Source organism: Thamnophis sirtalis, unplaced genomic scaffold (assembly GCF_051295495.1).
Source record: "Thamnophis sirtalis isolate CommonGarterSnake01/CBP01778 unplaced genomic scaffold, rThaSir2_p1.2 scaffold_2, whole genome shotgun sequence".
Lineage (NCBI taxonomy): Eukaryota > Metazoa > Chordata > Lepidosauria > Squamata > Natricidae > Thamnophis > Thamnophis sirtalis.
In genome coordinates, this window is record NW_028261382.1 from 165,308,913 (window position 1) to 165,324,421 (window position 15,509).

General features: G+C 41.0%; 1 protein-coding gene across 3 annotated transcripts in view; it reads left to right on the forward strand.

Moving 5' to 3' along the window:
• The first annotated feature begins 1,119 nt into the window (after positions 1-1,119).
• The window catches only part of KIAA0319 (KIAA0319 ortholog), a 32,543-nt gene continuing 18,153 nt past the window's right edge, over positions 1,120-15,509 (forward strand). For 2 of the 3 annotated variants that reach the window (XM_087707371.1, XM_087707372.1), the window contains exons 1-5: positions 1,120-1,245; positions 7,112-7,280; positions 8,246-8,988; positions 12,099-12,291; positions 13,791-13,888. In XM_087707371.1, coding sequence (XP_087563497.1) covers positions 7,226-7,280; positions 8,246-8,988; positions 12,099-12,291; positions 13,791-13,888 — 1,089 coding nt within the window. In that variant the 5' untranslated portion in view covers positions 1,120-1,245; positions 7,112-7,225. Of the gene's footprint in view, positions 1,246-7,111; positions 7,281-8,245; positions 8,989-12,098; positions 12,292-13,790; positions 13,889-15,509 lie in introns of those variants that run through there. The other variant, XM_087707373.1, reaches the window with a different exon arrangement.

Genomic DNA, 15,509 nt, shown 5'->3' on the forward strand with positions numbered 1-15,509 from the left:
TACAATACAAAATTTCTTGGCCAAGTAAGAGCCGAGGTGGTGCAGTGGTTAAATGCAGCACTGCAGGCTACTTCAGCTGACTTCAGTTCTGCAGTTCGGCTGTTCAAATCTCACCGGCTCAGGATTGACTCAGCCTTCCATCCTTCCGAGGTGGGTAAAATGAGCACCCGGATTGTTGTTGGGGGCAATATGCTGACTCTGTAAACCGCTTAGAGAGGGCTGAAAGCCCTATGAAGCGGTATATAAGTCTAACTGCTATTGCTATTGCTATTGATTGGGGACACAAGGAATTTGTCTATATTAGACAAATTTGTCTACATTTTGTGTGTGTATGTGTTTCCGTATGCGTGTGTAATGTATCTAATCTATAATCTACATCCATCCATCAATCTATCAAATTGTGTTATGGTATTGCTTTTTTTCTGTCTCCCCCCCCCCACCCTGTATTAAATAAAGCAGCATCAACAACATTTATAACGGAGGCCCAGAGTCTTGCTGTTCCTTTCCGTGTAAGTATCAAATCACAAATGTCTCCGGTATAAAAACAAAAATCACCCGTCGCCTCCGCTCGCCCTTTCTGTCTCCTTCGTCTCGGTTCTCCTTCCCGCGCTCTCCGAGGCTTCCGCGGGTGGGGGATCCTTCCGCGATCCCATAAGAGAAGCGAGGTGGGCCCTTGGGCGGCGGGGTTGCCGGCGGGGAGGCGACTCGGGACCGGCGGACGCGGGTCGACGAGTCGGAAAGCGAAGCGGGAAGGGCGCCGTCCTCCCCACCCTGCCCCGCGCACGCCCAGAGCCGCCTGCCTCCCCCCCGCCCTTCCCGGCAAACCTCAGCATCTCCCGGCCCAGAGCATCCTTCACTACTTGGGTCCACACCCACTTTTTTCTCCCCCCCCCCCCCCGCCTGGACCGCGCACTGAACGGCTAACCCAAGTCCTGGGCCGGAGAAGCGGATGGAGGCGGCTTCGTCCCGCCCGATTGCCGCCGACCGTCGCCAGGTAAGACGAAGCGGAGCTGCCGCCTGCCTGCCTGGCTCCCTCCGGGGCGCTGCCGGCGTTCCCCGGCTGCGGGGAGTGCAGCAGGCGTGAGCCCGGGGAAGGCGGCGGCGGCACTCTTTGCCGCTTCTGCTGCGGGGCGTTTCTGAGGAAGAAGATCCGAAGCTGCTCTATCCCCGGGCGGAGAGTTTTCCCCAATAGATACCGATGTATGGTTTGCCGGGAGGAAATGCGACAAGCCCCGCCGAGTCCAGGTAACGCCTCCCTTCCTCCGTGCGGTCGGCCAAAAAGGCTCGATTAACCTCAGCCCAGGAGCCGGTGATGCTGCTCTGAGTCTCTCCCCCCCCCCCCCGCCGCCCCACTTTCTCCCCCCGTTGAATGCCCCCATTCAAGGCAGATCGCAGGGGCGACAAGGCGGGGGGAAAACATCCATACAGACCCGCCTAGGCGGCTGTCAACCCCCCTCCCCTCCGCGCCCTCCCACCTGACTGAAGTTGGAGAAAAACAAATATATATGACTAGATTGATCGGAAGGATGGGGGGGCTTTTAATTGATTTGGCTTTGCGGAAATGATAGCCGTCGCTCTTGGTAACAGCAGGCAGGCCAATAAAAGCTGAAGGCAAAGGATACCGTTGCTTGCTTTGTAGGAGATGATTTATCATTTCATGTATTGAATATATATATATGTTTATGGGATGCATGGATGAAATAAGAATTCGGGACTGGTTTTCTCCCTTTAAAATTGACACAAGGAGTGTTAGATTGAAATACACCCAAATATAGCATCCATATATATATTTTGCACAGCTGCATAGAGTGTCAAAAACTGGCAACTCTTAAAACCGATTGTCAAGATTTAAGATTTAGTTTATTTGTATGCCGCCCTTCTCCGTCAGGGCGGCGAACAACTCCAAAGGGGAAAAGGGGATACAAACACAATACACGTAATTAAAATACACAAGAGTCACACAGCCATACGAGTCGAGAGGGGAGGGGAACTCATCAACCCCAGGCCTGCCGGCACAGCCAGGTTTTGACGGCTTTCCGGAAGGCCTGGAGAGAGGTGAGGGTCCGAATCTCCGAATCTCCGAATCTCCGCGGGGAGTTCATTCCAAAGGGCCGGAGCTGCAACAGAGAAGGCCCTCCCCCGGGTAGTAGCCAGATGGCATTGGCTAGTAGACAGAACCCGGAGGAGGCCGACCCTGTGCGATCTAACGGGTCTGTGGGAGGTAATTGGCAGCAGGCGGTCTCTCAAGTACCCAGGTCCAATACCATGAAGGGCTTTATAAGTTACGACTAGCACTTTGAATCGTATCCGGAGACCGATCGGTAGCCAGTGCGGCTCATGGAGGATAGGTGTAACGTGGGTGTACCGAGGTGCACCCACAATCGCTCGCGCGGCTGCATTCTGGACGAGTTGTAGTCTCCGAATACTCTTCAAAGGCTGCCCCATGTAGAGCGCATTGCAGTAGTCCAGTCTTGAGGTCAAGACCTAACGGTGCTATCTTCTGTGTGATGGGTGGGTGGGTGGGTGGTGGGATTAATAGCATTGAGTTTAACGGTGCTTATTCCTTGGGAACTGGAATAGAATAGCACTCACTCCTTTTCACATACAGTGTTTAGTAGTTTTCCTTTTTTGCATCCAGGTTTTGAGATTAGAGTAGTAAAATTCACGTAACATGTATTTTTTATTTCAAAGGGCTTCTGAGAGGGGACAAACACTGCCGACAGACCTCAGTCCATTTTCGTATAATCGTTTCTTGAAAACATTTAGTGCTGCTGTTTACATAACTGTTGTGCAATGAGGAGAAAAAAAGTACATTACACCAGTATAACTTGCTTAAGAGACAGTTGCACTCTTTTGTTGCATATTTGAGGTAGAATATTTTTGATTTCAGTTCTCTTCCTTACCTCAAAGCGTGTTTCATCCAAACTAATGCTATATCTCTAGGCAAAGAGTGCATTAAAACCTCATCATAACCCTGTTATGGAGTGGTGCCAGGATAATCTGGAGTTTCTCTATTTTCCCCATTTATCTCAATAGAGGTTTTCCAGTCCTGCAATAATATAAAGGTTCAGTTCACTTGGCAAGAGTTCCATTTGTGTAGTTAAGAGTTATGGATCAGATGTTTCTACTATTTTTAAATCTGTTAAGTTACCTTTGGTATATACTGTGCATTTATGTTTAACCGAGGTGGCGCAGTGGTTAGAGTGGAGCACTGCAGGCTACTTCAGCTGACTGCAGTTCTGCAGTTCGGCTGTTCAAATCTCACCAGCTCAAGGTTGACTCAGCCTTCCATCCTTCCGAGGTGGGTAAAATGAGGATCCGGATTGTTGGGGGCGATATGCTGACTCTGTAAACCGCTTAGAGATGGCTGAAAGCCCTATGAAGCGGTATATAAGTCTAACTACTATTGCTATTGCTATTGGTAACCTGGACACTAAGGATACATCTATCTCTACTTAAGTTCAAAGGGGCTTAGCCTGAATAAATGAAGTGACTGAACTGTAGAGGTAGTATTATTTCAGCCAAGGCATAATGAGCTGGTTAACCAATTGTGTGGTCAATCTTTTTGTAGTTTGGGTTTTATACTTTGCATGGGGAAATATGAGGACTAAGCTGCTTCATACAAAAAGTGTCAAGTATAGAAATCCTTGTTAGTTGTCCTTGTCAATAGAGAACTGATGAACATAGTACTACAGTTCCCCAGTAAAGAGTTCTGTACACTATACATTTTAAACATGTATAAATTTGAGGGGTGCTTGCATTGCATTTTGGGGCCTTGCGCAGTGCCCCCATGCCCCGTTATGGCTTCCAGGTTGATGCAGGAGGCTTTCCAGGCCCAAAATGGGGTCCAGGGGGCTGCGCGCACATGCAGGGGAGTGCGGGGGGGGCGTATGTGCATGTGCGGGGATGGGGCACATACACGGGGGCCGGGTACACATAGGGGGTTTAGGCATGCATTGCATTATGGGTCTGGATGTGCACCAGTGGTGGTATACTTCCCACTAGTGGTCTTATTTCCTCCAGCTTTCAATCAGAGGCATATATTATACACTCATGTTTTGCCTTTGTTTTAGAGCTAACCATCAGGAGCTTTGTCTGGGTGATGATTATCTCAGACCAAGTTCTTACAGCAGTTATTTTGTTGACAGAAATACTATAAATAAGAATACAGAAGCAGTGCAGAACTTATCCTTCCCAATTCCCCCCCTCCCTTTCTTGTCAGTGTTGACTCCTTCCTACTGCCTCGATTAGTTTCTTCAATTGTCTTTGGGGGGTTTTTTGGAAGTGGTTTGCCATTGCCTCTTTACTCAGGCTGAAAGAAAGTGACTGGCCCAAGGTCACTCAGCTGGCTTTTTCCTAAGGCAGGACTAGAGCTCCCACTCTCCCACTTTCTAGCCTGATTCCTTAATCATTACACCTGACTGATTCTGTCTTCCTAACTGTGTGTTTGTATCTGTCTGTCTGTATGTGTGTCTGTATATCTAGTATGTATGTATGTATGTATGTATGTATCTCTATCTATTTCTCTATCTATCTCTCTATCTCTCCATCTATCTATCATCCATCTATCTATCTATCTATCTATCTATCTATCTATCTATCTATCTATCTATCTATCTATCTATCTACCTACCTACCTACCTACCTACCTACCTACCTACCTACCTACCTACCTACCTATCATCTATTATAACATCTATAATATCATCTATCTAAACATTCCATCTTTTATAGGAAACAGTTTTATAAGAAACAGTTTTTACAGCTCTGTTAGTTTCTCATTGTACACATTTCCCCCAGAATTAGTCTTTTAATTGGTTAAATTCTATTTATTTATCTATCTATCTCTCTATCTCTCCATCTATCTATCATCTATCTATCTATCTATCTATCTATCTATCTATCTATCTATCTATCTATCTATCTATTATCTATCTATCTATCTATCTATCTATCTATCTATCTATCTATCTATCTCTCCATCTATCATCTATCTATCTATCTATCTATCTATCTATCTATCTACCTACCTACCTACCTACCTACCTACCTACCTACCTACCCACCCACCCACCCACCCACCCACCCACCTACCTACCTACCAACCATCTATTATATCATCTATAATATCTTCTATCTAAACATTCCATCTTTTATAGGAAACAGTTTTATAAGAAACAGTTTTTACAGCTCTGTTAGTTTCTCATTGTACACATTTCCTCCAGAATTAGTCTTTTAATTGGTTAAATTCTAGAAGTAGGAATATTGCAGGAGATTGAATTTTTTAAAATCTGTTTCAAATGCTGTTGCCAATCTTGACTGTTCTTTTAAGATAAGGCATTGCTTATTAACAAAAGTAATCTTTCCACGTACAGAAATTGAAAGGGCTAGCAAAGAAGGAGGACTGTTTCTCTTTCATTAATGTGCTCTGCTCCTTGGGGAAACATTTAGTCTGCTTTTTATTCATATAGCAGGTGAATAAAAATATTTCATAGTTTAATAACGATGTAAATAACAATAGACCAACAATCAAGAGATAAGCAATATCCCAATCAAGGAACTACCAACTCAATCAAGAAAGCGAACAGAAAACAACAGCCTAATCAAGGAACCACGAAGAACATCCTACCAATACTGACAGGGCAAGCCACTAGTTTATAATATAAGAACAAACCCCACTGCCTTCTAGCACTGATGATGTTACCTGGTTTGGTAATTGTTGTTGTTGTTTTATTTATTTATAGGCCGCCCTTTTCCCTGAGGGGACTCAGGGCGGCTTACAATCAAAAAGGAAGGGGAGTGTAGGACAATACGAAAAAAGAAATGTGCACAAAGTAAATTAGACAATAAAACTCAACATTCACTCAGCATTCGGGAGGGGCGAAATAAGATTATCCCCAGGCCTGACGGGTTAGCCAGTTCTTGAGGGCTGTGCGGAAGGCCTGGACGGTGGTGAGGGTACGAATCTCCACGGGGAGATTGTTCCATAGTGTCGGAGCCGCAACAGTAACAATGGAACCTTACCAATACTGACAGGGCAAGCCACTAGATTATAATATGAGTCCTAGTTTATAGAAAAATGGTTAATCATGGGCAGATAACACGCAGCCTAGTTTTGTATTTAGATCTCTGTCTCCAAAGATAGGAAACACAGAACCAGAGGGAATCTCACTCACATTTCTCACCTGCCATCACTGCGTGGATTTCAGGAAAATCCAGTCATCTAGAATAAGCTGCTGAAAGTGAAAGGAGAAGGGAGAGAAGGGCTAAGAGAGAAGGGTTAAGAGCCGAGGTGGCGCAGTGGTTAGGGTGCAGTACTGCAGGCCACTTTAGCTGACTGTGATCTGCAGTTCAGCGGTTCAAATCTCACCGGCTCAAGGTCGACTCAGCCTTCCATCCTTCCGAGGTGGGTGAAATGAGGACCCGGACTGTGGGGGCAAGTTGCTGACTCAATTTGCTAAAAAAAAATTGTAAACCGCTTAGAGAGGGCTGAAAGCCCTATGAAGCAGTATATAAGTCAGATAGATAGATAGATAGATAGATAGATAGATAGATAGATAGATAGATAGATAGATAGATAGATGCTAGCTGCAAAGTTTTAAAAGTTGCCTTTTTTTTTAAACAAACAGTTGCTTCGCTGCTTGAGCATTAGAGGAAGTTTCTCTTGCAACTGTTAAAAAGGAGGAAATTACCAGCACTAAAACTCATTTAATATAGGTATCATGGTCTTTGGAGAATGCCCTTGAGGATTATTTACCTGATTTAAATTATTCTGAGCAAATGATGGATAACCCACAACACATATTATATTGGGTGCAGATGCTTGTGAAAGAGCTACAGTCAAGAGATATTCATACTTTTAAAATTAGTATTAATAGTATATTATTATTTGTGAAAGGTTGTCACCTGTAGAACTCTTCTGTGGTTTTATAGAAAGACAGGCTCAAATTATTATCTTGTCCTTTTATCTTTCCTCATTTTTTAAAACTTTCTGCAACAATTGTCCCTACTTCTATAGCCAGAGGGTAATAAATTTACTTCTATCTTCTTCTTGTTTAACTTTTCAACTAATATTCATGTCTTTCTTTTAACTCATTTTTTTTTGTGCCAGCACTGCAAATTCCCCCTCTTGAAATCACGCTGTGTAAGATAAACCTTGCAATAAGATTGTAGAATTTCCATCCTGCAATCTGACCAGGATTTGGAACTTCCACCTTACGAAAGGATGTTTCTTCTGCCAGGTCTGAGTATCTTCTATTTACTCTTGGTGGTTTTAATAGGTAAGTCCTCACTCCTACTATTCCTGTTAAGGTAAGGAAGGTTAATTCCTTTGGAAATGGTATGAGAAAAGTAAGGATGTACTTAGCTAAAATTACCCACAGTGCATAGAAGCTGGCAAAGCTGTTAGAAGAGGTGGTGCTGAATAAAAACTTTCCATCTTTCCATTCTGACTCCCCACTTTCTGCCTAGACGTTTGTCAGTGGATATTAAAAATAATAAGAACAGAGATACTTGCAGGTCCTTGAGTAGGTATTTGTCACAGAAGCAGCCCTGAATAGGACACTCCTTGCTCAGATCTGAGTACCATGCAGGTTTTGCATGGAGAAAATTGCTGTTGCTCAGCAAACAGGGTTCTCTCTCTTTTTTTTTTGATGACTCAGCAAGTGGCTGTGTTATTCAGTTTAACTAAGGACCCTACTCTAGATTTCTGTGACAACTTAAAAATATATGATTAAAAAAACCAGGGAGTTGAATTTCTATTCTTTGGGTTTTAATTAGAGAGAAGTATAATCTGCTAAGCCAGAACTGAATGTTCTTTTGGTTTTATTTTATAGCTCTCTTGAATTGGTTTTGGTCTCTCCACATTTCCTAACTTTCCCAAAGATGAAAGAGAAAGGGAAAAAAATAATGACGGAAACATTGAAAAACAGGAAAACTATGAACCGTTGCTATCTGAGGCTGTGATAACCTTATCAGCTGCAAATAGTTAATCATGTAAATATTTCAAATAACAATAATTGTAAAAAGGGCCATGAAAAGTTTAAAGGAACATTCACTGAGTTACATTATACTACCCTGTTTCCCTGAAAATAAGACCCAACTGGAAAATAAGCCCTAATGCATCTTAATATAAGACCTGGTCTTATTTTTGGAGTAACACAGTATATAAAATGTAAATCAGAAATGATAAATTCACCTCCCCCCTAAAATGTAGACTTTACTTATACCAAAATCTACTTTTCAGGGTGTTCCTGTCAGCAGTGCACGGAAGGCATCAAGTACACAGACGCAATACTTCCCAATTTAGAAACAACTAAAATTATGCGGGTCCCGCGTGCTGCGTCCATGTCAGATTGCCTGGCAGCCTGTTGCGATCTTTCAGATTGTGACCTGGCCTGGATGTTTGAGCGGCATTGCTACGTAGTCAATTGCCAACCTAAAGGAAATTGTGAGCCCAAGAAAATGGAGAAGGTGAAGTCCTATCTGACCTTCGTGGTCAGAGCTCCCCAGAGACCAGCCACTTTGCTCGGATACGGGCAGGTGCCATCCAATGTGATCCGCTCCATGGCATTGACAAGTGACCCCTCTGAGGAAATTGGTAGCCTGAAGGAGATCTCCTTCCTCAGCAAAGAGCACAGTCTTGAGGACTATGCCAGCGAATATGGTGAGATGGATCAGAATCCTTTTCAACTTGGCCTCAAGCCTGAGGAGAAGGAGGCCATTAACTATGCCGATTGGGGATCAGTGGTGACCACTGAAAACAGCTTCAATTCTTCAGGGCTCAGTAATGGAGACAAACAGGAAGAAGTCCCTCAAAACGAGGAAGTTTATTTGGGAAGCTCTTCAAATGTAAACACCTCTGAACGTATTCCTACCACTGAACATCCTGAAAAGTTGACAGATGTTTTGGGCTTGCTGGATCAATCTGCGAATGATTTTGATTTTCATCCAACTAAAAATGAAGTGAACAGAAGCTGGGAGGAGGAGGTATGTGTTTACACACACACACAAAATTATTTGCCATTATCATTTGTGCATCCAAAGTCTTATGTACATATACTTTGATGGAAGGTATTCACAATTAGTGTGAATATATACATATTCCGATTGGGTTGGATCACAAAGGTATCTAAATCGGTAGTTTTGACAGTGACCAACAAGATGCTGTTGGAAGGTGAACAAGCACACAAAGACTGAACTTGGAACAGTAACAGTCTTCCCTGCTCTCTCTCTCTATCTTAGGCCAAGAGAACGATAGTAGTTGGAATATAAAATATACTACAAAATAATTAATGTTGGCTCCCTTAGCCAGTTTGAAAGGCTGCCATACAATGTGACAAATAGCCCTTGGCAGACATTTTATTAATCCAATTGTCACGTTAGCTATATCCTATGGCAGCAAATTCCATAAACTATGTAATACTTTCATAAAGCATGGCATCTTTTGGGATGTCACATGTGTCCCAATGACCAGGCCTCAGCGAGTATAGAATATTGCAGGTTCCTTGCAATATTATTTGATGCTCATCGGCATCCAGAGGACCACAAATTCCCCACCCAAATGGATAACTTTAAATAGCGGCAAATTTCTTCATTCTTGACAAAATTCAGAGCACGCAAAAAAAGAAAAAAATAGACAAAGCAGATTTCTTTAAACATATTTTTATGAGTGAGGAAACAAGTGTGCATGTGTGATAGGAAAAAGATCCAGTCGCTTCCTGGCTTGTATACTGAAGCTCCCTGCCACATAGGTAGATTAACTTAAATGAAGCCAATGTAATTATTCAGTTTTGATTGCGCTATTAAGAGACTACGTAAAACAAAAATACATTTTGTTAGAGAGCTGTGGTGGCGCAGTGGTTGGAATGCAGTATTGCAGGCTAACTCTGCAGACTGCCAGCAGTTCGATCCTGACCAGCTCAAGGTTGACTCAGCCTACCATCTTTCTGAGGTCGGTAAAATGAGAACCCAGATTGTTGGGGACAATGTGCTGACTCTGTAAAGCACTTAGCGAGGGCTGTAAAGCACTATGAAGTGGTGTATAAGTCTAAGTGTTATTGCTATTACTAAATCATTAGAACTGCTGCTGGTATATTCAGTTTTTGCTAATGACTAAAAGAAGAACGCGAAGGGATAAATCTGTATATATAAGGGCGTCATCCAAATTAAAAACAATGGAAAGGGATTAGAAAGCATTGTATATGCAATCCTTAATTAAGTCATTTATTTTATCACATTCTCTTGGGACCATTTAAAACATGAGTATTATTTTGACTAATACAAACAGGAGTTAAAGAACCCTTTAAGCAAAGCATAACTCTTGATAAGCAAACATAGTTCTTTGAAAATAGATTAACAGTTCTTATACACTATATTGCCAAAAGTATTCGCTCACAATTGAGTCTGATTATGTGGATGGGTGAGCGAATACTTTTGGCAATATAGTGTATATAGGTGGATTCTCTATGCCAGTGTTTCTCAACCTTGGCCACTTGAAGATGTCCATACTTCAACTCCCAGAATTCCCCAGCTAGCATTTGCTGGCTGGGGAATTCTGGGAGTTGAAGTCCGGACATCTTCAAGTGGCCAAGGTTGGGAAACACTGCTCTATGCACAGGTATTTTTGTGTGCACACATTAAACAGAAACATTTAAACCACCAAAATATCTGAAACAGAGTCTTTGGAAACTTGCCCATTACCAATAATGGTTAAATCAAGTAAAATTCATCAGGAAACAAAAGTTTAATAATTATCTAGACTTGGTTAATTGCCACTCTAGTGTGCCAGAGAAGAGGATAAAATTTAATTTTTGCTTTCAATTCTAAGTTCATATCAGAGGAATAAACACATGAGTTTTAGCTTGGCCACAGCAGTCAACTAAAGTTTAAGGGCACATGATGCTACATTGTGGCTATTTTTGATGATGGAAAGAGTCCAGTTGGAGCAATCCAGATGTTGGGCCATAATAAGAACAATCAGAAATCTCTGAGTCCAGGCATATGATGATGATGCAGTCATATTACAGAAGAAATGAGGGTGTTCAATTCACATTTTAATTCTCTAATATTTCTATGCCAATTCTGTGCATGGGTTTGCTCCCAGATTTGGGAGCTAAAAGTCTCGCTCTAGTGGTGTGAAAAAGAAACTTGCAATATTATTTAATTTGAATTGCCTAATTATAATAAGGACAAAAAAATAGCGCTAGCAAATAAATATGTTCTGCTAAGAACGGCAGTAAATGCAGCTTTAATAGCTGCCATATCATCTCTTTTGTGGAATGAAGCAGATGGGTGTTCTTAACAAACTTAACAAACTGAAAAAGCAGCTATCTTTGTTTGGTTTTTTTGCAAGGAAGTCATTAACACTACACTGGGATAAAATTGCTAATTATATGTAAATATTAAGTATTTAAGTAATGGGATTTTAGCCTAATGTAATAAGGCAATCAGTTTTTGCAGTCTTTGTTTGATGGTTTAATTATGATGATGTAATGGTTAACTTTTTAGGTTTGAGTTAACCACACTAAGTGTACTTTATGAAAGTTGGACAATTCATACAATGGTGCTTTGTTTACACATTCTATTTCTTACTTATTATTTTGCATGTGATTTTTTTTGAGAGCACCTCATATGAAGAAGACATAGTAAGTACTATGTCCATCTCATATGTAAGCATGTTATCAGATCAAAGGCATTTTTAATATTCTGCATTATTCATATAATTTCAAGTCCCACATATATTTTCCTGTAGCTCTTTTTTTCCTTTGTTTTTCTCTTGCTCAGATGGAGTTTTTTTTTCTTTAGAGTTTGCAGGCATATTGCACATTGCCAGGGATGTCACCCTCTTTCAGTACAAGTTTTGTTACAGAATTGGAAGCATCCCAGAAAACTGCTTGCACAAATGCATAATTTGTGCAATTCTTGGGAATTTGGGAACATATAGTATTTTTCCAGACTTTGCTGATAATATTGTTGAGTCTAGCTGGATTAGAATTTTGAACCTAAATCTTCCAATACATTCTTATTTTTCAACGTTGTGTAACAGGATGTGAAAAGAAAATTACAACCATGATATATTCCCGCAATTTGTCTTGTAGGTTGCAACACCTCCCCATAATCCTCCTTCTTCAGGAATTCTGGGATTTTTCTCCACTATCCCATCACATACTGAAGTGTCCAACACAGATAATTTCATAAAAACTAAACCCACAACATTTCCCACCAGTGCTCATAGCACTGCATGTTGTGCGACAGGTGAAGTTACATTTTCCACAACGATCCCAAAAACAGGTAACATGGTTTCATTATGACTGAGATTTTGAGAGCCTATTCATAATCCAGATCTCTTCATTTGTTGAGATAGTCTTCAAATTATGGTTGAAGCACTGATTTAAGACAATGATGTTAGAAATATATATCTCGATTAAATTAACAAAAACTAAGATTTTCCTAGAGGTTTTTCTCCAGATCCAGCTGCTGTTGAAGCAGATGGTTACCATGGAGAAGCCAGCATTGTGTGACGCTTTTCTTTGAAATGCTCTTGCTATTGAGACAATTGAGATGTTTTTAATAGGCCAAAACCTATTTCCCCCCCAGATTTCCCCAACTCTTTAACCTCTGATATATTTTTTATGTTGCAATCATTTTTAATCTTTAGTTTTACTATGGACAGCCATTCCATTATTCTTCTTGGCTCTTGTTATATTTTAATGGAAGTTATTTCTAAATAATTAAGAAAGATAAAAGATTGGTTTCAACAAGCAGACAGAAATCTTGGTTTAAACATTCAGCCCAATGAAGAGTCAAACAGTTTGGTTTGACTCTGAGTTTGTACTGTTTATTTATTTAATGTTTCCCCATATTTTTTGTTTTTCTAATTAAAATTAGCCCATAAAGAAGAAGGGATGTAATCTAGCCTGTTTTATTGGCTTGCTTTACTCTGCTTCCAGGAAATGTGTGTTTTCTTGCTGTTGTTGCTGGGGTGGATGGGGGTATTTTAAAAACATTTTTAGAGATATTTTAAAAACAGCCCTTTTTCAGAGGGCTGGAGGCTAACACTTATGAAGATGGGTTGCAGGAATTGGATATGTCTAGTCTAGTGAAGAGAAGGATTCGGGGTGACATGATAGTGGGGGTTCCAATGTTTGAGGGGCTGCCACAAAGAAGAGTCAGGTCAACCTGTTTTCCAAAGCACCAGAAGGCAAGACAAGAAGCAATGGTTGGGAACTAATCAAGGAGAGAAGCAACCTAGAACTCAGAGAAATTTCCTAACAGTGAGAACAATTAACCAGTGGAAGAGCTTGCCTTCAGAAGTTGGGGGGCTTCATCACTGGAGACTTTTAAGAAGAGACTGAACAGCCACTTGTCTGGAATGATATAGAGCAGGGGTGACATCAACTTACCTTCGCTACCAGTTCACAAATGTGCACGCGCGTTGGAATGGATAACCCTACAATTACTTAGCTTGCAGCTTATATTATTATTTTTTTCCTCAAGATGGTGTCTTTATATGATCTGGGTCTGTAGTTCCTAGAATTCCAAGACAGCAGTCAGGAGATACCATGTGAGATCCTGGGAGCACTCTGAGGTTTCTGGTTTCATTTCTGGCAGATGTTTCATTACTAAACTAGGTCACATCATTGGTGCTGAGAGACCAGGTCTGGCAAGAATATCTTGCATGGTAGAAGTTGCAGGACAAGAGGAGAGTTACAATTCCTCTACCCTATGACTGGAGCTTGTGTAATAGCAGGCATAATTATTTGTGCTACATTTTCTTTCCTTTTTTTTAGAATCAGACTATATTTACGAATGGAGCTTGATGAGTTACCCTGACAGCTACGATGGTGAAATGAAGGATAAGCACACACCAACTCTCAGACTTTCTCAAGTGAGTAGGCCCTTGCCCACTCATACTAGTACAAAGCACTGGAAGTGTTTACATTTTATGATACGTATAATCCTCCCCGAATGGTTTCTAAGGCTTTATTAAAAAAAGAAAATCGTATTTGCCACTTGAAAAAGAATCTCAGTTGATAAAGCAGCTACTCATATAAGATTCCTGATTGATGGGTGTGAGTGCCAACACAACCAACCACGGCTTCCAATCATATGGAACCATGATGTATCAGATGTTCAACTAGTTAGAAATCATTTGTCTCTTTAGAGAAGACAATAAGGTATGGTGATGAGCATCCATCCTGTTTATTTCTCAGATTCTAAATGTACAAAACATTACCCAATAACATAAGAAGGGTTTTGCTGAATCAGGCCATTAAGTTCAGCATTCATCGCCATGGAGCTACTAAAATATAATAATTGCTAAGTTGGGAAAAACCAAGAGTTTTCTTAATTAGCTTTATGCTTTTTTAATGGAAGTTATATTAAGTTTTATTATAGCATAAAATACAATGAAAACAAAGATTAAAAAGGGGGGAAGTGCAGGACTAAAAAGAAGAAGAGAAAAAGTGTTGATTCTGATTCTTTTCAACACATTTATGATCTCAACTTTTTACATTACCTATAATTATTATAAGCTAGCTCCGTAACTATACAATTATTATACTGTCAAATTAAATTCTAAATTTCATTTCCTTTTCTACTTCAAGCATAGAAAACTAGAAAGCAATATCCCAAAAGAAACAAGTAAATAAAATATCTTTGTAAAAACAGTTTACATTGATATCTTAAACAAATCCATTTCCCCCCTGTTGTGGTAAATCATATGTACATCTATTTACACTTATTAATCTTTCTAAACTATCATCCTGCATATGAACAAAAATCCACTGCTCGTATGGAGGATTTATGGGATGACTCTTGGATTCACCCTAACCCAGGAAAATCATACCAACATAGGGAATTCAGTTCCCTGTTTATAAATTGAAAAAGTTTCATTCTAGAAAGAGCTTCTCAGACTGGTCAATCAGCCATATTTACTGGGAAGCCAACTTCAGTTAGCTTTCCGTTTATGACTATGACAAGCCAATTGTCTTAGTGGAGATTACATTGAGAAGATGAAAATCTGTCATACTTCTAGATCTTGGCATGGTGTTGCTAGGTTTGTAAACAGATTATATTTTTGTTCTGAGCCAAGGTGGCGCAGTGGTTAAATGCAGCACTGCAGGCTACTGCTAGATCAGCAGGTCAGCGGTTCAAATCTCACCGGCTCAGGGTTGACTCAGCCTTCCATCCTTCCGAGGTGGGTAAAATGAGGACCCAGATTGTTGGGGGCAATATGCTGACTCTCTGTAAACCGCTTAGAGAGGCCTGAAAGGCCTATGAAGCGGTATATAAGTCTACTGCTATTGCTATTGCTATTCTAAATATGGCTTTGCCAGACCCACCTATGCTTTCTTAAACTGTTTTCTTCCTAAATCATTTGCTGACTATTAGGGGTAATATTCCTGGTCTAGAGCAGTCTTCTCCATCAATACCGATTGGGAATTGTGACAGCCTCCACACTTCTGGAAACAATTGGGCAAGCAAGATTGTGCTAGGCATATCCCCAT